This window comes from Trachinotus anak, unplaced genomic scaffold (genome assembly GCF_046630095.1).
Source record: "Trachinotus anak isolate AG129_WGS33_773 ecotype Australia unplaced genomic scaffold, CSIRO_AGI_Tana_v1 ptg000005l, whole genome shotgun sequence".
Lineage (NCBI taxonomy): Eukaryota > Metazoa > Chordata > Actinopteri > Carangiformes > Carangidae > Trachinotus > Trachinotus anak.
The window spans coordinates 20,727,374-20,749,286 of record NW_027273856.1 but is presented as its reverse complement, the minus strand read 5'-3'; the positions used below and the strand labels follow the sequence as shown (position 1 = coordinate 20,749,286).

The 21,913-nt window shown below is 40.3% G+C and overlaps 1 protein-coding gene across 2 annotated transcripts in view; it reads left to right on the top strand.

Annotated features, from left to right (window-relative positions):
- Positions 1 to 21,913, top strand: part of LOC139621900 (MAM domain-containing glycosylphosphatidylinositol anchor protein 2-like) — a 162,376-nt gene that overhangs the window by 39,177 nt on the left and 101,286 nt on the right. For both annotated transcript variants that reach the window (XM_071478865.1, XM_071478864.1), the window contains exon 2: positions 14,435 to 14,574. In XM_071478865.1, coding sequence (XP_071334966.1) covers positions 14,435 to 14,574 — 140 coding nt within the window. The remainder of the gene's footprint in view (positions 1 to 14,434; positions 14,575 to 21,913) is intronic.

Below are 21,913 nucleotides of genomic sequence, written 5' to 3'. Positions count from 1 at the left end.
GTAAGAATCGGGTATCAAAGTCTGTTTTTAATACAATCCAGCAAATACTCATTTTAAGCTGTTACAAGTCTGGATATTCTAAAAAAAAAATCCTGCCAGCAGGCTGCAGCCATGCTGACTTACTAAAAGGTTTTTCATGGGTGAACACCCAAAAATGTTCTGTCGCACGATGCTGCCATTTATCAGTTTCAGAGTCACAATTTGTCACAATTTGCTTGTGTGTATGACGGGAATGGCGGGAGTCAAGGACCTTTAAAAAGAATCATATGATGATAATATTGTTTGACATTTTGTCACCTACAGACCATTAAAAATCTCATTTTTTTAGGCTGGTGTATAAAGAGGATTTTGATGTATATTTCAGCTTCTCTAATGAGAGTGGTTGCTGCTTGACTACATTTTGCATCATTAAAAATCTTTTTGTTTTGGTTCTGTTGGTTCAATATAATGTGTCAGTTTGAGCTTGGGCAAAAAAATATATACAATAGAAATGTTTCACTTTTCTCTTATAGATATACAATTCATTTGCAGATTAATTATTAATGCAAATAGCAGCCACACATAAGATGTAAGATATTTTCACATTTCAGTGACTTTAACAGTATTAGTAGGTGGATTCGGTTGGTGGGAGGATGTGGAGCAGATGGGAAGTTTTGGCACATTGTTCCAGAGCACCAAACAGCAGTGATGGCATACCCTATTAGCCCTCAACTGCACTAGAGTACATCTCTGTCTTTTTCTCTGACACTGCGTGGGCAGCCAAGGACAACAGTCAATGAGCAATATCAATTTACGTAATGGACTATTAAACAATGTGCTTAACATTTAGAATCGCTAGACTGGTGTTCAGTTGGAGTGTGTGCCAGGGAGCCCGCTGCCATGATAACCGCCCAGTGAAATGAAACACATTAGCCTGCTCCGCTGCCTCTTCTCCAGCTCCTTCTCCTCCTACAGCTGGTCATCTGACCCGACACACACACGCCCTGCTCACTCTCCCTTCGCTTGCCTTTTGCTCTGCATATGCCTGCATATCAGAATAACAATTTACTATTATGTGCCCTGAATTCACGTCGAGCATCCCCTGCGATCCAACTCGTTATTTCTTTTTACATGCAAGTCTTCAAAGAAGTCAGATATTTCCTCTTATTTTCTCACAGGCTGAGTAATTTCTCATCCAGCTGAATGTCTGTGAGTAAGAAGTTGTTTTTTAACTAACTGTGATGGATTTATCTGTTTTTTTTCTCTTCTTTTTCTCTTTCTGTTTGTTTTCTGTTCTGGAGTCAATCTTAGAAGGTGAACATCTTGTTTATACTAACTGACATTCAGACAAACAGGAACAAATATATCGAATATGAACACCATTTTAATTGGTGCGAATTACCAGACTTGTCAGAGCCACGCGAATAGTAAATTAAATCAGGTGTATTATTGTGGTAATGCAATTGATTAAGCCACGATCCAGTTGCACGGTCCATTCAGGTAATAATTGTGTTTGATGGATGAGGTGTCAAGTGCTTTTGAGGTGGATTTGAAAATTATATAAAAGGTCTTTGTGCTGAGAGAAATAATAGTGAGGGTGAGAGGAGACAGTGTAAGTAAGAGAAGTTTTTTAAGAGGGCAGAAATCTATCAGCATGTCTGGGTGAATGGCGCCATTGGAGCTAATAGTAATGTAAAATAAAGTTTACAAACTGGAGTGAGCTGTTGATTTTTTTAACCATTACTTATTTAGAGATTGTGGACTTTTTTCAGACACACTCATAAAGTTCCCCATCATATTTCAACATCCACCCAGTACAGGCTTCAATGGTCCCATTGACCAAAGCAGCTGCAGTATGCGTCTTGCTTAAGGGTACATCAAGGGAGGGAGGGAAGAGTGTGACTCATTCTCTTTGCCCACCCACGTTCCCCGAGCCCGTCTAGAACTGATGATATTACAGAAGCCCATTTCCCTTCCTTCAGGCTACAGCCTCTGATATAAATCCTTCTGTTAGCACTTCAGCGTAGAAAATCTGATCATTTTGAACTTTCAGAACACTTGTAAAATAATTTCAAATTGAATATGTATATACACACATACATGCATATAGACATCTCAATCCATCCACAGACAGAATAACTTGGTCTATTGTCGTATTATTACAATATTTTATAAATATATAAAGTCATTATATAATATACCAAAAAATATGTTTTTTCTGTCTGTATCTGAAAGCTGATGTGTGTAAGTGCGAAATTTTCTGTATTTCTGGCTGAAATACATCTCACAGGTCTGGAAATTATTAAATATTCTTTTAGTAACTATTTGCTTTTAAAGATCCTCTCCAGACGTGTCTGCTTTGAGTAAAAATTTGTTTCTGATAAGGTCTTTCTACAAAGACCTTAAATTACATTTACTCCTTCTCCCTCACTGAGAAAATCAGAATCTATAAATATGGATTTATTTTAACTGCGTGATACAAGCTGTCAGCTGCACCACTGAGAAGTCCATTCTCAGTCTATGTATGCTTGAGGCTTCAAATTTCCATATCACTTTTGCACAAATTGCATATTTGATCATCTTTGACTACCAAACTAGTTGTAATGTCACAAAAACATCTGCATGTACACAACGTAAACTCAGATTTAAGGAGATCACAGAAAAAAAAATCCTTGTTTATCAGATGAATTTGAGAAAGCCTCCTTGTAGTCTGAAACCTGCTGCACTGATTTTAGAGTAAACCTCTGAAGTGAATAATTTTGGATTTTAAATAACATACTGAAACAATATGCAGCACATCTGTTTTTTAGGGACAAACCTGTAAGTTTGCACTGGTTTAGCTTTATGAAGATAGATTGTGTTTTAATGTTTGTATGGCTTATGTAGCCTCCCTTTACATCAGTCACTCCCAGCTTCAGGTGACCACTGTTAGTGAACAGCTTATTGTGCCAAATTACACTTTGCAGGGCAGTCGTATCTAACAAAGTTTGTGAGGATGTTTTTTCAACAACATTCTGGTTTAGCTTATGACACTTCTTTTTTATCACCACCGTGTCATGTGGTGGTGAGTAAAGTACTGTAGGTGGTTAAACTGCAGTACAGGATGCACAGCATTTAAGGCATTCTTTGAATAAAAGCTCAGCAGATCTGTTCTTGTTATATCTTCTACCACCGTACACTTATGTGCTGTAACAAAGTCGCTTCTCCAGTCAGAAGTTATTACTGCTTTAAGTGAAATTAAAAGTTATGTGAAATCAACTTACTTATGATCTTAAAGCAATGACTTTACTCATTTTGACCTTTTGTGTTTGTTAAATTTTTAGTACTGTATGTAAAAAAAATATATGATAAAATATCATGTGATGTTTTTTCAGAATGCATGCATGTCTGTAATGGAAGAATAATCTCACACATTTTAAAATGTCCCAGTCAGTGCATATGAGCTAACTTACTTAAGTTGTTCACCCAAATGTAGAAAATCCCCTAATGAGGCTTTAGGCGCTAGTATTTCCCATCTTCATCATTTCACTGAGCTGTATTTAGCATCACATGGAGTAAGCACCCTTCAGTTAATAAGACTCAGTGGAAAAATTCTAATTCATTAAATCACGAAAACTCTCAGACCCAAATTAATTTACATAACACTGTAACAGTTTGGGTTTTGTGATATTATAGTTTGTGTCTAGTCAGTTGATTTTGATTTTTGATGAAGTGCTGCAGTGCAGCTAAGTCTAAATAAAACTAGTCTGAAGTCAACTAAGGAGGCATTTCCCGGGTCTGTGCTGCTGATATTGGAAGACCTGTAGCCCTCATTTCCAAGAGCATAGCTCAATGCGAGATCTCTAAAACCCATTTCCTGCCTGGCTTAGAATAATGAGGTGTTAGAGCCTGCTGGCAGGGCTTAGCCGCACACCTCCCCAATGGAGAAGTTATGGATGATATACAGTCACACACTCACTTACTCACACACTCACACATTCAAAGACATGGACATATGCCCCCTGGAGGTGTTATGGATAGCTGCATATTGCAAAGCCAGCCAGCAGGCAGCACTGTCATCCAGCCTGCGCTGTGGGCATTGATAGGACAATCAGTTCTCTCTGGAGTTGCCACAGCCAATCATGAGACAGTTTCTTGGCGGGCAGCACCCAATCTTCTGAGGTTTGCCAGATACTCTATCCTTGGTGAGCTGTTGCTGGCTCGCTACTAGCCAACCATAAAGAAAGCTGCTGCCTTGCGTCAGCCAATCGTGTGAGTGCTGCCCAGAGTTAAGCCTATCAGCAGAGAACTGCTGCATGGTCCCAGCCAATCTGGGCTTTATCCTTCCCTACAGATGTCCGATTAGTGTTGTTTAGGGAAATGAAACTGCCACAACAGGCCTACATGCCAATGTGGTACCGTGAATGAAGAGACTGGTAGAATGGGATAGGAAAAACCCACAAAGGCTTACTTAACTGTGAAACTGTGATACTCTGGCGTCATAATGTGATACTCAGTCAGTCAGTAACAGTGTCAGTCAGTTTGACTGTACATCCACGTTGGCAGCTTCACACCTCAGCTTGATCTTTCTTAATAAACCCATGAGCTAGCAGGCGCAGCTTAGCTGTCGAGGTCTTTCTTTAATAAAATTCTGAATTTACCGACATGTACTCGTAAAGGTCTGTAAGTTTACTCCTCATAAAACTGTTCTGGCTCGCAAGAGCCAAGGATGTGTTCAATGAACTCTGGCCATGTTCTGTTTAATGGGCCTATAACATATGTCTGCTCCTTAAGCTGACTTAGGCATTAGATCAGATGCAGAGGTTTTAGCACTGCTCAAGCTTTCTGGTTCCACTAAAATGTACTCAGTATTGTGAGTGGGTTCATGTGTTTGTGTGTGATTGTAAAGATTTTATTTTATTCTACCAAATGTGTTAACTTCAGACACATGCAGCACTTGTGCAGGGTTACAGTTTTCTATTAACCAAGACTTTACACTCCATCCTTTTCTCTGTTTTTACAGGACATTTTAAGGCAAACTGGGCAGATACTTTTTTCCGTAGGCCTGTGTAGCTGTGCGCCTTTTTAGTTTCACAACATGTGATTATATTTTTCTGTTCCATTAGGTATAACACTTATCCTTTGAGGGTCACGGGGGGGCTGGAGCCAATCCCAGCTGACATTGAGCCGGCGGCAGGGTACACCCTGAATAGGTCAGCAGTCTATCGCAGGCTTTGATTATATTATATTAAATGTAATTAAACATACATATTAAAATAAGATGCCAAATTAGTTCTTGGAGAAGCCTGAGAGTGTTGTGAATTATTCTTATAGAAAGAATTTCAAATTTACATTACGATGGGAATAGCATAGAGGTTAAGGCCACTATTGACTATTTTCACAATAGACATTTTGTCATGTCATAACAAAAAAAATCACAAGTGTAATTAACAACAATTACAACTCCATATAAGCCACTTCCAGAGCCCTGGTCTTGTGCATGCTGGCTTACCAGCATGGCTTACTGGGGCACTTGGTACAAAGCCATCACTAATGACATAAGTTACATCTGTTGTTTTCCCACTATGATAAGTCTAAATACCTGCTATTTTCCTTTCTTTAAAATGTCCAAAAACTGTGAAACATGTCTATTATAACTACCCAGAGCTCATGACGGGCTTCAAATTGCTTATTTTGTGCCACCAACAGTTCAAAACCCATAAGGTATTGAAGTAAAACCAGATAACCAGCCAATATTTACACCTGAGAAGCGATATTCAGCAAATCTTTAGTATATTTCCTTGAAAAATTACTATCAATAAATGGATTATCCAAGCTTTTGCTGATTTAAGTTTTTGTCAATCAACTAATCAATTAACTAATTATTACAATGCTGCTTGGAAAACTTAGTGGTGCAGTGAATCCAAGATGGTGGATTGAATGCATTAAGTTAGATGTTCATATGCTGAACATTGTTAGGCAAATCAAACCTGTTTGGTTTGGTTGATTTGATACCTACGTTGTCTCCAGCAGGTGTAGCAGTGGCATTGCTAAGTAACAACTGTACTGTATATTTCAGCACCATGGACAGAGACGGTACCATCACAGCACTGCTTCAAGCCAAACACCTTAAGGCACCTCACAGCATTAATCACAAACATTTGGTTTAGAGTAAAAAACAAAGTATCTACTAATCAGCTTTGGTTAGTACATCAGATGAAAGCAGGCTCCTTTGTGTCATCTCCTGAAGATGGCTTGCATGACATCAAGCTTGCATGAACATAATGGATGCAGCTGTATGCAGTCAAGCTCCATAACCCCTGCTGTGAAGTGCCGTAATGTGGGAGCAAAGATGAATCTGTCCTCTAGAGCTCTCCACCTTCACCCTCCACAGTCATCTCTCTCCTCTCTCTTTCCATCTCAGCAGGGCTTTGGCAGGTTCACACTGGCCTAATTTTAGAGTAACAAGGTGTGTGTGCTTGCGTGTGTGTCCATGGGTATGTGTTTGTATTATTGTGCGTGTGTTTATGTGTGTGTATGTCTGTATCGCCTGACTATAAATAGCACTTTTGAGAGCCACAGCTGTGCATAGCTGTTTTGTGCTCTTATGGTGTTCCATGTCTGTTGAATGCTTAAACTAACGGACCCCTCTGCTTTGCTAATAATCTATCTCAACTCAAGTACCCAATTTACAAGAGTAAGCATCAGTTTGTCCCCTTCTGCCACAAAATGACCGCCTGACATTTCTCTCTTGATTTTAATAATGACTTCTTGACTAATAATGACTTCTTCTCTTTCTGCTGAGCTGGACAAACGCCTTGTTGTGTTTTCCATGATGCTGCTCCCTCTGCTTCTTAACAACGTCTGTGTTTTTCAGCTCAACAGTACACACTGTGTGATAGATGATCTGTGCTGATAGTGCGAAGCCGGATCTATACAGAGTCTCATTTACAATAACAGTGTAGGCCGAGGAGTGCATGCGAGTGCATTACACTGTGTAATCAATACGCTCTGACAACCCCTGATGTAATAATATGCATGTGCTGCTGGCAAACCATTTCAAGGCTTTACACACATGGATGACCATGGATGGGTTGCTTCTCAATTATACTGCAGCAAAGACCGGGTGTAGTGTAAGCCTACACTTTCTAAAGTGTAAGGCATGGAGGAAAGCATGGAAAAGAATAGAAATCAATGTGTGACGCCTCTGGCAATGGACCTTCTTTACCTATTTTCAATGTTAAAATTGAATTGAAATTCATGCTGGTATAACCAATGGCAATGTTCTGCATCATGTGAGAAGACACAGCAAATGCTGTTTTTAACTATAACATCATTCATGTTCCAAGTCAGTATGGATGTGCAATATAATTCAACGTCCCCTTTACAGATTTGAATAAGAAGAAGAATATTAATCTCCATCTATAACTACTATATGGCTGCTATAGAATTATTATAGGATTACTATAAATTTATCATAGATAATGTTGGGTAGTTCTAGCTCTGTCAGTCATGAATCATGCTCCTTTCAATCAACACTAATTAACATTTTTATATTGGCAACGAATCAAATTGCCAGACTGCTGGTACTCTCAGCCTCTCAGAGAGATTTAGTGTCTTTCAGCTCATCATTTTTGTTTAACTGTTTTGGTTCACTCTCACTGCTCCTGTCATTCTGGTTTTCAGTGGCACCAGGCAGCTGTTTCAACTATATAAGCTCTGATAAATCCACTGTATACTATCTGCAGCACCAAACATTGGTCAGACAAACTAAGCAACTAGCTGGAAAATAAAGTGGAGCTTTTAGTGGCTGAGGCGTCAGTTATGTCCCTTGCGAGTAAGTGGAGACTAAAACAGAGCTAAAAGAATATTAACTTAAAATTTGCCAACTTCAAATGAATGCTAATGTTGCTTTGTGTGTGTAGGATGTGCCAACAGGCAACTGTCTGCTTCCCCCAAGCAACCCAATTAAAAAAAAAAAACACAAAAAAAAAACATTCAGTGCTGCTGCTTTAAAAATATTTAAACACAATATAAAATGTTAATGCTGTTGCATGGAAATTTCAAATACTAAATAACACAATGTTCATCTTCCAAATCCTTTTTCAAAACCCATTATTACAGAGCATAACGCAAACATCACATATGACTGTGATGAGCTGGTTGGATAACTTAATAATGCTCAACTTATTTCCGTGTTATGACTAGGCTGTTTTTAAGTTGGCATTGTGCAGTTTTATCATACAGCTGAAATTGGCTTCTTCCCCCTCAGTCCCTTTATAACCAACTAGAAGTTTATTTCCTGTGGTCCTTGCGCAGAATCGATAATGAGCTCGGTGTGATAATGAAAAACAATTATTTTAAAAATTGTTACCGTATGCATATCGCAGATGTTTTTCTCCCTCTGTTTCTCTCTCTCTCCTGCTTCTCTCTATCTGGCTGGCCCATTCTTAGGAGGTGATTACGGAGCCAGAAAACTAGCAGGATATGGTTAGTGGTCCTCAGGGGTTGGTCCGAGGACATTAAGCCCACAGCGACAATGAGCCCCAGCTGTTGGAGTTTTTTTTATTTCACATTCATTTGTTTGTCAAATTTAGAGTCTCTACCATTGCCAAGGACCCACTCTGCCACTCAGGCACTCTAGAACTGGGGTGACAAGACTGCTTTTAGCCAAATCCAATTTAATCTCCATTGGTGGTAGTGGATAAAGCTGTCTCCACATCCCCCAGCCGAGGCCAGGGAAGGCCAGGCACTCCACTGGGAGCTGCTCATTCAACACAAGGACATAATGCACACTCAGACACAACTTAGCACACACATACACATACACATACACATACACATGCACATGTACAGACAAGAAGAAGAGAGAAGACTAATCATGTAATGTGCACGATTGTATATGCAGAGGCTTGTTCTCCTCCTCTCTCCTACCTTTTCTCTCCCCGTTGTGAGATTCTGCAGAGGGGAACATGATGTCACTGTTATGGAAATGAGATAATGAAATAAAAAAAGAAGAGAGGCACATCTGAGACTCTTGCTTCTAGCCTGCAAGCTCCTCCGCTTCCTTTTTTTAAACTTTTAGCTATCAGGAAGCTGTGTGTGTGTGAGTGAGTGTGAGTTTGAGTGTATATGCCTGCAGATGGTTGGATGGGTGGGGAAGTGCGGGGGAGTGATACTACAGCCAGTGATGCACATTTATGCAAATTTAATATCTTAACCCACAGGTTCATGACAACATTTGCTTGACATTTGCAACAACGCCGTTTAATCACAAGTGCTTGTAGAGCAAATAAACAAGCGATTTCAGAATATCTCTGCATTACTTTGTAAAGATCCACTCAGTATTTAGCATTGATTTTTGCCTCCACTGTTTTGCACTTCTCAGATCACTGTGAGTGGCAGATGTGCTTCTTATGCCAATGCCAATTCCCCAACTGGCAGGAGAAAAAAAAAAAAACAAGATCAGAAAAAGCTTCTAATTAAAATCCAAATGTGCCACCAGCAGAATAGTTGTTTTTCAGCTCATTGCTCCCAAATGACCTCTGCTCTGCTGCTCAACCTACATGACCACTCACTCATTTAACATGTTGTAATTTTGCTCTGGAGGGATGTAACCTTGTAATGACAGAAGGCGTACAAGAGGGTGCCCTAGCATACTTGATTACTGAAGAATTGACCATAACCATGCACAGGCAACTTTTCATGTTGCAGGATGCCTCTGGTAATACAAACAGAATTTTTAGGGGACTGCAGGGGGTTGATTTACTGGCATCCTCCCACATGTTGTCTAAATCTATATTTGCAAAGGCACTTTTCTTTATTAAAGGACTGGCAGCGAAGGAAAGTAAAATTACATGTGGACATATTATGAATTGTTGGAATTACCTCTATTTGAACCAGTTATGCCAAAATGCTGCTCACGCGTTGGTAATAATATTCCAGTAATGTTATTTACTGTATGTGTTGATCCTCTGAATGGGGGCATTCAGCATAAAATGTACTTTTACTGTGGTTACCTTAATAACATTTTGCTGATAATGCTTCAGTCCTTTTCTTTAAAGGTACCCTGTGGCATTTTTGACCACTCGTGGGGCTGTGGAGCAATGTTTTGACAAGTGTATGCCCATTTTGTTGGTACACTTATGAGGATGCATGCAATCATGTGCAGAGACAGCACAGGTCACATTATGCTGTCATTTTTAAGCTGTTCCACTGATTGACAGTTGTTGGTGGTAATGCAATCAGTGGAAACGTAGCAAATACACCAACAAAGGCAGTGGAGAAGAAGACCACAAGCAAGCAAGCAAGGATATAAACAATGCACAGTTTTAAATATAAAAAACGGCTTGTTTAATGAGAAAGGAAATACCTCAAGGATAGGCACAATGCATTTTGTTGAGAAACACTCAACATAAACATTACTTCTTGTTTAGAAGAAAAATCCCCAGGGCACCTTTAAGCATTATTATAAATGCAGGACTTTTGCTTTTAGCAGAGCAGTTTCTACATTGCAGTATCTCTACTTTTACTCATGCAACAGATTTCAATACCTCTTCCTCCACTGAAGACTGGTTTGACATCCAGTATTGAGCGTTGTACAGTATTTGGAGTAAGACGTTTAGGAAATTCATAAGGCACAAATGTAGCAAATCTGTAAACGGTGATTGTTTAGTCATTGTGTTCTGGAATTAAAAGTAGATTAAATTATTGTACGCTGTGCGAGCTAAGCCTTTGCAAAACAATTGTTGTAATTTTATACACCATTACCTCCTTCACCATTGGACATAATATGAATTCAAAGCAAACCATTAAAAAAAACATTTACCCCACTGTAGTTTATTGATCCAAAAACGGCCTGGCTCACTGAATGACAACTTGACATTTTCATAACATTTCCAGAATATTAGCAAATCCTAGTCTACATAATGAACTTGTACAGATGTATTTAAGATGTTAAAGGGTATAACCAGCTGTGTCTATCCTGCTGTGATGTATTCAACGCTTTGTCTACCACCCGTGTCGCCTCTGCTAGGACATCTTTTATCTCAGACTTGTCAGTGCTTTGACATCTCACCTTATGCAACCCCAAATCCCGCAGCATTAATGTCACATTATCCATTCTTGGATGTCTTTTCTGAATATACTATGAGTAGTTACTGACAGTATCAAGTGGCTTCATGAAAACTAAACAAACAGGAAATTATGTGGTAATGACGGGTGTTTTACTTTATGCTTCGGGCCAAGTGAAAGAGCAGATCTTAGCTTTTCAAGGATGTGTGCAAATGTGAGAACATTACTGTGCTCATTATGTATGCTTAAGAGAGGGTTATTTGCTTTTGTCGCTGTAAGCTAAGTGTTGTCTGTGCAAAGAGCAAGAGTATGTTTATGTGTGTGTGTGTGTGTGTAGCTGTTGCAGTAGCAGCTATAGCAGTTGAAGATCATTAATTACGGGTGTTTCTCTACTTTCCTCCAGGACTGATAGTATGCTGCAGAGATAGTGGCTCATTGGAGTAAATGGCATTAGTACTTTGTTTGGCTAGTGTCCTGGGGGTCTTGTTTCTAAGCCTTTTTTGTTTTAAGTGGCAGCCTTGCATGAAGCTCCCTTACGCTGAGCCTATTTCTCAGACCCTTATCCCCCCCTATGGAATGCACCACCAGTGTATTCATCTCCAAATGGAGAGAGGAAGATGATGAAGGGTAAGAGGAAGAGCAGTCCTTTACGAGTAGCCGGTTAGCATCTGTATGAGTGGTCATCAATCTGCGCAGCATTTAGACAGGCAGGACGGGGCATTATGAATGAGACAAACAGCATGGTTGGTAACGGGGAGGGACAAGTGGTTAGCACATGGCCAAGGATACACTCTGGCTGAGACTCCCAGTGCAGCGTTAGGGAGGAGTGTCGCCATGCTCATTAGCATCGCAGCCTGGATAGAGGTAGAACTGAGTCTGCTGCCGGGACCGAGTCTGCTGAGAGAAGCCCACACAGGAAGCTGCTCCTCCAACATGAAAGGCACACTACAGTCCCTGTGATTTCTGCCTGGTGATTTTTTTTCTCCCCTTTTTTTCATCAGTTTCTACTCCTCCTCCTAATCATATCCCGTATCCGCTCTCTAAATCATCTTATCCCAAACCTCTTCACTAATCATGTAAGTTGGAGAGGAAGAAATGCTTAACAGATGCTAGTATTGTCAGGGGTCGGTTACATGCAACTGCGCTTTCACAGCTCAGTAGAACTGAGCGTTTGGGGTGGTTTACCTATGAGCACTCATTCCTCCCTTCAGTTCAGCCCCCACCACTGCATGTTGGTGAGTAGATAGACTTAAACGTCCTTACTGTCTCACGAGGGTCAACTAAGTGGTGGAGAGAAATGCCAGTGCAGTGATTACAGCTGTGGACAGACAGCTGTGGGTAGCCCTGAAGTTGTACTGCAGGATGCTTGTGCTGCAGAGTGGTGAAGGCAATTAGCCCATATTGCAGTTTCTTGCATTTTTATATCCCTAATTGCATTACATTAGGAAGTTATGCTAAAATGAATGTGCTAAATGATGAGTTCTGTTCCAAAATGAAATATCCACCAATTTAAAGTTGGACACCCACTCTTCATATGGCCTAATGGCAGCTGAGAACGTTTTAGGTCAATATTGAAATTTTGTGAAATTGTATCGCCATCATCTTAAAGGACCAATGTGTATGAGTTAGAGGGATCTATTGGCAGAAATGGGATATAATATTCATCATGATGTCATAAGTGTATAATCACCAAAACTATGAATCGTTGTGTTTTCATTAGCTTAGAATGAGCCCATGTGTCTACATAGGAACGAATTCTTTTCCACAGAGCCCACCATGTTGCACTGCCATCTTTCTACAGTAGCCCAGAACAGACAAAAAACACTGGCTTTAGAGAGGGCCTTTCATGTTTTCATTTTTCCTGGAGGCCACTGTAGCTTCTCCTTCACACTTGTGAGGGGAGGAGTATTTCGTTGGTTCAATCTGCACACTCCCTGTTAGGTGCTCCTAAATCCCACAAACTGGTCCTTTAAGACATTTGCTTTTAGAATAATTAAAATTTTTGACTCATTTTTCAAAATATTGCAAACTAATTTATTTTTCCACTAAGTGAACATATTTGTATAAGATCTTGTAATTAAACTCTTCTGGCAGGCAATTACACTAAATTGTGAACTAATTCTGGCATTTTCCCAAAGCAAGGGAGTTAGGAGGATAAGGACAGACACTGAGAGAAAGTAACTGTGTTGCGACTTTTCATCAGTTGTTTACAGTTGGCCAACTACCTGACACTGGATTTGAATTGTGGCTGCATACACTGGCTAATTTGGGTGATGCAAATTGAGGGTCACTTTGACGCAAATTGGAGTGATATTGATTGATAACTGCTACTGCCACAGCTACCTTATCTATTTTCTGCATTTTTTTGTGAAGATTAGATCAGCATTGTGTTTCATTCTGCATCAGGAAAGGTCTGCAGGCACTGTAGAGGGTCACTGGGTCATTTGACAAGGTCAAATATTGACTCAAAATGACAGAAAAAGATCAATAGAGAAAATGTTTGGCCTCTTGACACCTCTCACGATAAGAATACACCTGAGGTAGCATCAGTCGACCTAAAAATAACTTTGGGTAAATTAAAGGCCCCTTTTTGATCACATAAATCACACTAATACATTAATGAATTGTAGACAGGGAAACTCAGCATGTGTGATAATAGCTGAAAATATAGGCCCATTTTACTATTGTAAATATATTTAACTTAGATGTGCTGTCACTGTATTAAAATGTGATAGGTTTACTTTGTTTATTGCCCTGTTTTTTTGGTTGTTTTTTTTTTGTTTTGTTTTTTTTTGTGTTTTGTTTTTGTGGTGGAGTGACCTTTGGTCTTTCAGTTCTTTTTGTGTTACCATGCTTAAATACACGCACAAATGAACAGTAAAAAATATTTACAGTTTCTCTCAGTTTTTTTATTTTTGTTATCAGCAATAATAAAACGATATATAAAAAACACTGAAGGATCTCATACTTGACATAAATAAGATTTGTTTAAGAGAAGAGAAACCTGTCTCACCTAGTTTTTTTTTAACATGCCTGAAAACACAAACAGCACACGCCATATCAGCACCACGTCTATAAGAGAGCTGCTCTTTCAAGTTACTTCTAAAAAAAAACTATGAAACATTGTAAGGCAGTGAATCACTTTTCCAGAGTATGTTTCCTTGACGTTTGAAAAACTAAACCAGCGTGATCGCTATGAGAGTAAAATATGTCTTTTTTTTTTTTTTCTTCTACAAATGCATCTGGTTAGTTGCCTGCTGTGTTGTGTGCAGTACAAACATGGCCACCAATCTTTGGAGGAAGCCTGTTTTAAGTGAGGCAATCTACTCAAACTGCTCACTCAGAAATGACCCGAATGCTAACACACTTGTGTGTGTGTGTGTGTGTGCTTTTTCCTCTGCAGCGCCTCCGACTGTCCGCATTATACACTCAGGGCATGCCTGTAATGTTGAGGAGGAGAGGCACACGGAGAGAGTCTACACCATCAGAGAGGGAGAGACCCTGGAGCTCACCTGTCTGGTGACGGGGCATCCTCGGCCACAGGTAAGGACCTCAGTGCCCATTGGTCTGTCCTCTACTAACAACATGGACAAATAGCTACACTAGTGAATCATGGGATGACATGCTAATTCTGTAGCCCATCTCTCCTACTGTCTCTACTTCAGCATAGCTGTTTTTAAAATTCTGTATTAGCGTCACTGAGTGGCAGCAGCTTAAAAGTTTAATCCTTTAATTATTGATGGTTTAGGTTGCATTGTGCACCTGCATGTTGATAATGAAAGCTTCCCAGTCTAATGAGGGTGCAGAAACAAAACAGGAGAAAACATTGCCAGCACGAAATGTAATGAGTGAGAAACAGGCCACAGTAGAAAGACTCAGGGTCATGTGAATGCACATGGGTCCTCAGCATCTGAAAAAGTGTTTTTCTCAAACTCTTTTATTTACTGTCTTGATCTGAACTAATTAAAAGACCTTCCACTGTTTTCTGAGCAACACAGGCTTTTAATTTGTTCTTGCTGTGCCTCTTTCTCATTGCTTTTCTCATCCAAATCGTAGAAATACCTGTATAAAAAGCTTGTTAATAAAAGAAAGAAAACAGCCAATAATAAGAGCCTATCTGTTCGCTGAGACAAAATACCAACTAACGTGATCCATGCGAGTATAAATGTCAGCTCCGCCACAAATGACCTGACCATCACATTTTGTTCTCGTATTAATCTGGGCAGGATTTGCACACACTAACCTTTCCAACATTTATCGAATGTTGTTTCCAATTTGCTTGATAACACAAATTACACGGAATTCAGCACTATCTCTGCACAGGACTAAGCTCATTTACATTAATTAATATAATTCCCCTTTTGATCGATATACGGGGCCATTAGTTTGTACACTTCCCCTGTGGATGCCAAAGCAAAAGGACATATTGATTTTTATATTTCTATTGAGAAGGTGAGGCCTCTTAAATTAGCGAGAGCTTCAGAAACACCGTTCACCTCCTTCTGTCGTCAGGGGGGACAACTTGGCACTCATCATCTCTGTCTTTCCTCTTAATTAGAATTTCTGAAAAACAGCAGAGTGAGGGGAGGCGGGGAGAGGAGAGGAGAGTGGGAGATCAAAAGCCCTTCATGGCTGTGGCAGGAGAGGCAGGATCTCCTTTGAAACTGAGTCATTATGAGACTCACGCAGATCCCCTGGCACAGCGGGTCTCGGCTGTGTCTCTCCGGACTTTGGGATGTGTCAGCTTTGTCCCCCTCTGGTAGTGGCATGGGACCCAGGGCAGTGCACACTCATTCTGAGAGGTTTCGGAAGCTGAGGAGGTTATCTGGGGTGACAGTGGACCTAAGGCAGGTTTTGTGATGTTGGTGGAAAAACACAAGGGTATACGACCTCATCGGAAACAGACTGGCAAGTTAATAATGAAAAAATAACAGCTCATCTTTTCATTAGAATTAAATATTAATCCTCAGAACATGTTCAGAGTCTTTCTTTGGCCCAAAATTCCACATTTTAATTGAGCCGAGTTTCATCGTCTTTCAAGAGCATATGTGGGAAAAATTAATCAGCCCTCTTTGCAAAGGTTCTAGTGCACTGTTGATGTGTATTGGGTGTGTATTTGGTTTTATCATTGGTTAGGGCCCTTTGTCAGACAACCAACATGAACAGTTGTTTGTGTGTGCACTTCCTCTCTATTTCATTTTGTCCAGTCTACATACACATATTGTGCAAAGCATTTGTTGTATGTATTTGCTTGAAAGAGAGGAGAAAGAGTTGTATCACATACTTTTTTCTGTTTTATGGTGCTAAAATTCACATAAAACATTTCATATGATAGATTCTCAATGAATATATTTCAAAAAATTGATAAAACACTAACCATTCTCATTGTGCTACTCCTGTGTCCTTTCTTTCAGTTTGTTGAGACCACACATCTCAAACGTTCGCTGTAGTTAATAAAATGTTGCATCTTCAGCGATGCTCAAACATGAATCTGTCTTTATACCATCTAAAACATCACAGCCTTGCAGTGCAGCCATTTCTTTATGACTCCTGAGAGCCGGCTTTTCACTTTACAGTTTACTCAGTTTACTCCTGATGAAATGATGCGTGCCATTCACAAAAACAGATGAGCTGGACCTGCTGTGGCAAAGTTTTCAGGTTATATGTCCAGGTTATATAATAACATACAATAACCATAACCAGTAACCACACAATAATAACTCCTCAGCCACCTGTGAAAAAAGGAAGAGAGGAATGGTTTTCTCCAGACTGATGGTTTGTAAATTACAGACACTGAGCCATTCTGAAATATTAATACTTAACAATTTACAGATGTCAAAGAAGATGTTTGTTTCTTTAATTAAATAATACATCCTCCACCTTTTTCTTTGCCGTTTTCACCCACATGTCAAAATTCGCTAACGCACATCTAAATTAAAACTTAAAATGACCTGACTGATGTTAGTTAAACCCTGCAAAGATGTCATTTTTAATCCGATGATGTTTGAATCGCTTAACTATAAATACCAGCCACTGTTCAGTCATCTCACAGGCACTGCTGCCAACGCTGTGCTGCAGATAGCTGCCAATGCACAGTGCAGCCCGAGGGATGACAGATCATCAGGTCAGGCGTCCCCCATATCTCGCGCTTTCACTTTTTATTAAAATAGGCCACTTTTCACAGACCTGGCAGCTCCACATAGACCTTACTAGTATAAGACTACTAAGAATATTAGTAGGGAAAACTGAGTTATCTTGGTCGAGAAATGTCCCTGTCACCCACACCCAAATCTAAACCTATTATTGAGAAAGTAGCTTCTCCTAACTATGGAATCATTCTCAATTATGTTTTCTTGAACAATTTCCATACCAGCAGTAACTTAAACCACACTCACCATCTGGACTGCAGTATCGCAGGGGGCCAAGTCACACTGCTCAATCACTGTAAATGGCTTCAATTAGTTCTGCATTAGCAAATCACAAGATTGCTTTTTTCATCATTACTGTCCAGATTTCAGTCTCTTTCCCTGACTTTCAGATCCTGCTAGCTCCCATGATGATACACAGACTGAGGGGTGTTGTGCCAAGTACAACATCAGCACCACAAAGGACCAACCACAGAGTAAATGGCGCCACGGTTAGCAATTTCACCACCGTTTAATTCTTCACATGTCTATCAATATGCACGGTCCCTAAATTACATAGACGCCCCTCAGGCCTTCCTACTGATGGAGTCTCTGGATTGTGTCCAACCAGGCAGCAACTTCCTCACAGTCGGCCTCTCTGACAGCGCCGCGCACATCTGCCCACCCACCTTGGAGAAAAAAAACAGAGGTTTTCTAATAATAAAATCATATATGCATCCAACTGCACACACACACATACAGACGCACACACACGCACACTTGGCAGCAGCAACACTTGTCTGCCTTCGCATTTAATTGTCAAATAAATATATGTTCCTGTCACTCACTCACATACCGTATAATACAGGCTCTTTTTCGCTGCTGCCTCGTGGGTTTGGCATTTCAAGGTGTTACTATGGGCTGTGCAGGAAGACTTGACTGTTGACATCTGGCAGACTCCAGGGGCAACGAAGTCAAATTCTCTTAGATGCATGGAGCAGAGGTCAGCGGAAGGATGTGTGGGACAGAAAATCTTGCTTTCAGTCTCTGAATAATATGTCCATTTGATCCATGACTGATGGGAATATCATTACACTTGCAGTTTCTTTTTCAGAAACAACAGCATGGCTAAAATTAACCTGATGACACACTGGATGAATAGTTAAGGGATCACCAAATTTACTTCAGTTGATCCTGTAGGGAATATGAATGTCAGCAGGCAAGCAATTTGAAAATGTCAGGCTACTGGAACTTGTGCATTTTTCACCTTTTCTTGACAGAATATAGATTGAAGGATTAATTGATTAAATTTGAAAATGAATTGTTTGATTAATCAACAGTGATGATCTATTGAAGCCCCACCTCTGTCAAACAGAACTACTCATAAAGCCCCTCCTTTTTCCTCACTCTGTGACTGTATCTTTAAATTGCTCGGTCAAAAGGATAACACACACAGTGTCTCAAACAATGATGGTGCTGCAGCCTCTCCCTGCTTTCTATGGCTTTGTGAAAGACAAACATGGCCAGCCTGTCTCTCTTTTTCTCTTTCACTCTATCAACTCCCTCTATCTAGTGTTTAAATGGTCAGTCGATTAATTGATTAATAACTGAGTCATTGATCAAGCAAATTGCCAAACATCAGCTGGTTACATCCTCTCAGATTTGAAGATTTACTGCTTTTCTCTGTTTTCTATCAATGTAAATTTTATGTCAGTGCAGTTTGATGGTATTTCCCTAAGCATAAAATTAATACACCGGCTGATACTGAACTACTGAAAGACACATAAACCCTTTCCCTTTATCTCTGCATATATACAGCCTTATCTCTTCATACTTTCATGGTCACTGTTCTCCAGCTTCATTCATTGTCTTTGATGCTATGAACAGACATCAAAGAGTCCCTGATGATGAAGCCATCTGCCCCCGTCTCCCCTGCTCTGGCTTCCATCCATTATGTCCACACTACATTGTTTGACTACCAGGCTCCAATAGCCAGCAACACCACATTGCAAACACCTTTTTTTGTTTCAGTTATTGGCCAGCCAGATTCAACTCACAGCGCCACGGGTCAGCAAGTACAAATAAGCTGACCTCGGGCCCCGGGACATTTTGCTTTATACAGACCAATTGGAGTATGTGATCTGTTTTGGATGCTCCCATGACAGTTAGCCTACAGTGCTGGTGTCCTTAGCAGATGGTGCTTTTTATGCCTTTGCAGTGGCGACAGCCGTGGCTGGAGGAATATGTTTTCCGGCTGTCTGTCCGTACATATGCGCGTCCGTCTCATCCTCCTGAATGCAGTATCTCAGGGACTTTTTTCAAATTTTGCACAAATGTCCACTTGGACTCAAGGATGAACTGATTAGAATTTGGTGGTCGAGGGTCAAAGGTCAAGGTCTCTGTGACCTCACAAAACACATTTATGGCCATAACCAAAGAATAAAAATGCACTTTATACCTTTTATTACATTTCTTTACTGCATATATTATATGAGTCTGGGCAGACATGGATATAAATTACTTATGTGGTTGGTTTGAGGAAAACAACAGCAAGTGGTAATTCTAGTTTTGAACATGATTTAACCTTCTGTTTTTTAAGTGTTTGCGGTACAAAGTGCAGCATCAGAAGGGGCTCCATGCCAGAGTGTCCCCGTGAACTGCACCCCGTCCAATGCCATCTTTCCTCAGGTGTCTTAACAGTGAATTTAACAGCAGCAATCAAATGTACTGTGTGTACTTCTAAAGCAAGGCAAATGAAAGCTGATTAATTTCATCTTAATATCTGTTAGTGTGGGTTTCCTATGCGACACTGATTTCTGTTTTTTAATTTCAATATCAAAGCCTTCACCTTGACGTGCTTCATATGATCATCCAGTTTTTGTGAGGGCCAGTATTTTCTAATATAGACCTGTAGAGTCTGTGCACTCGCAATGTGTGATTTGGACCCCCTATTGCTTCTTCTGATGACTTGATTGTCATGCTCAGCCACACTTGGCTGCGCCACTGAGCGGGCTACAGACCATCATCAGTGCCTAAAAGAAAAGATGGCAAGCAATTAGAAACCAGTCTGTAGTTGGGGAAAGGGAAACGTCACAGCAGGTATTATGGGAGATTCACAGATGACGCGTGCTCCAGCATATGATCCCTACATAACAACAGACACTGGGCGCATTTTAATTAGCTCTCATCATGACATCGCAGCATGTGTGGTCTCAAACACTGCTGGGATTTTCAGTCGGATACTAATCTGGACGAGTTTCTTATTTCCTTATAAGCAAATGTTGGTCTTTCTATTGGGATGTCTGATTTAAGAGGGAATGGTGTTATTACTGTGTTGACATGTTTCTGATGCTTTTTTAAAAATAGAATATGCAAAATGTGGTTGCACACGCTCCTTTTTCGAAAATGTGTGAGGTGAAATGTGAAAACCAGAACCCATTTACATTTCATGGTATTAATGTATGCACACAAATGCAAGGCACGGACAGGAATAATAAATTTCTGCCGTAAAACAGCAGCTGGGTGGTACATCTTGGGCAGTTTGACTTATTCCCCAGTGTATACTCGCAGGCACCTTATGAGTTTCAGCTGAAGGATGAGAAAGGAGCAGCAGAAATAGGCAAAGAACTCAGCCAGGCTGGCAGTGGGCAAGGAGGAGCAATTATCACATTGCTCAAATCCACCAGCTCCTCTCAGATCAAGAGTATTTGCATTGCGCTAAGGAGAGTGAAGAGGGTCAAACTGTTCTCACCAGGCATACTTCAGGACTCCCCCTGTGGGTAGAGGTGCTCAGATGTATAAAAAAAAGTCAGAGAAGCAAAGGAATGAAAATAGGTCCAGGGTACAGGGTGAGTTGAAAGCTCACACCAATAATGTGGTCCGCTGCCCCCGTGAAGCAAACAGGAGCCCTTTCCTTTTGAAAATATAAAGTTATTTGAATACCCACTTCTTAGTGTCACTCTAACAATGCACTTATTGATACTGCACTTTCCTAAAACTCAAAGCTCTTTACACAAAAGGCAAAGGAAATGACTGGGGGCATAAGCTGGGAGAATATTGAATTCTGCTGAGGTCGCCATAAGCCAGCTTGCTTTGTATTTGCATGAGGGGATCCAGAGTACTGTAAGAGAGTGACACAGAATTCAAAAACTTTGCTCCATCTAATTTATACTCATAACTTATTTAACTTTAGGGATTGTTTTGCTGAACTCATGATGTCCCCAACTGTTATAATAGGGCCCCAGATTTTCAGTGCGGCTTTAGCATTGATCAGTTGCTGAGTTTGGGCTTTTTCACAGAGTCCTTTCTCTCAGTGTCTCTTGAAACAAGCCAAGCAAAGCCTTTTCTGTACACTGTATTCATTTAAAGGCTTTTATTGTTAATGGTAATATATCCACTTAAAGCTTGTATAAAGGGACGAGACAGAAGCAGAGTCTGGCTGCAGACTTTGTCTATTTTCAGAGAAAGAGGTTGATAAAAGGGAGAAATACAGCTCATGCACACAGTCATTGAGTTTCACAGTAAGTTAATTTATTTCTTCCGCTCTGAACAGTAACACCCCAAGCAAGACAGAGAATCTGAAACTCCTCTGATGAACTTCAACTTTGCTGTATGTGAATTCCTCTCCTTGTCATCCTGTAGCCCCAAGCTCCACAAAAAGCCTCTGGAACAGGGCACCATTATCAGATTTTGGGCCACCCACCCTTTCATTTCCTTTCTCCTGTCTGTTTGGAAAATGACCAAACTTTAAGCTGCGG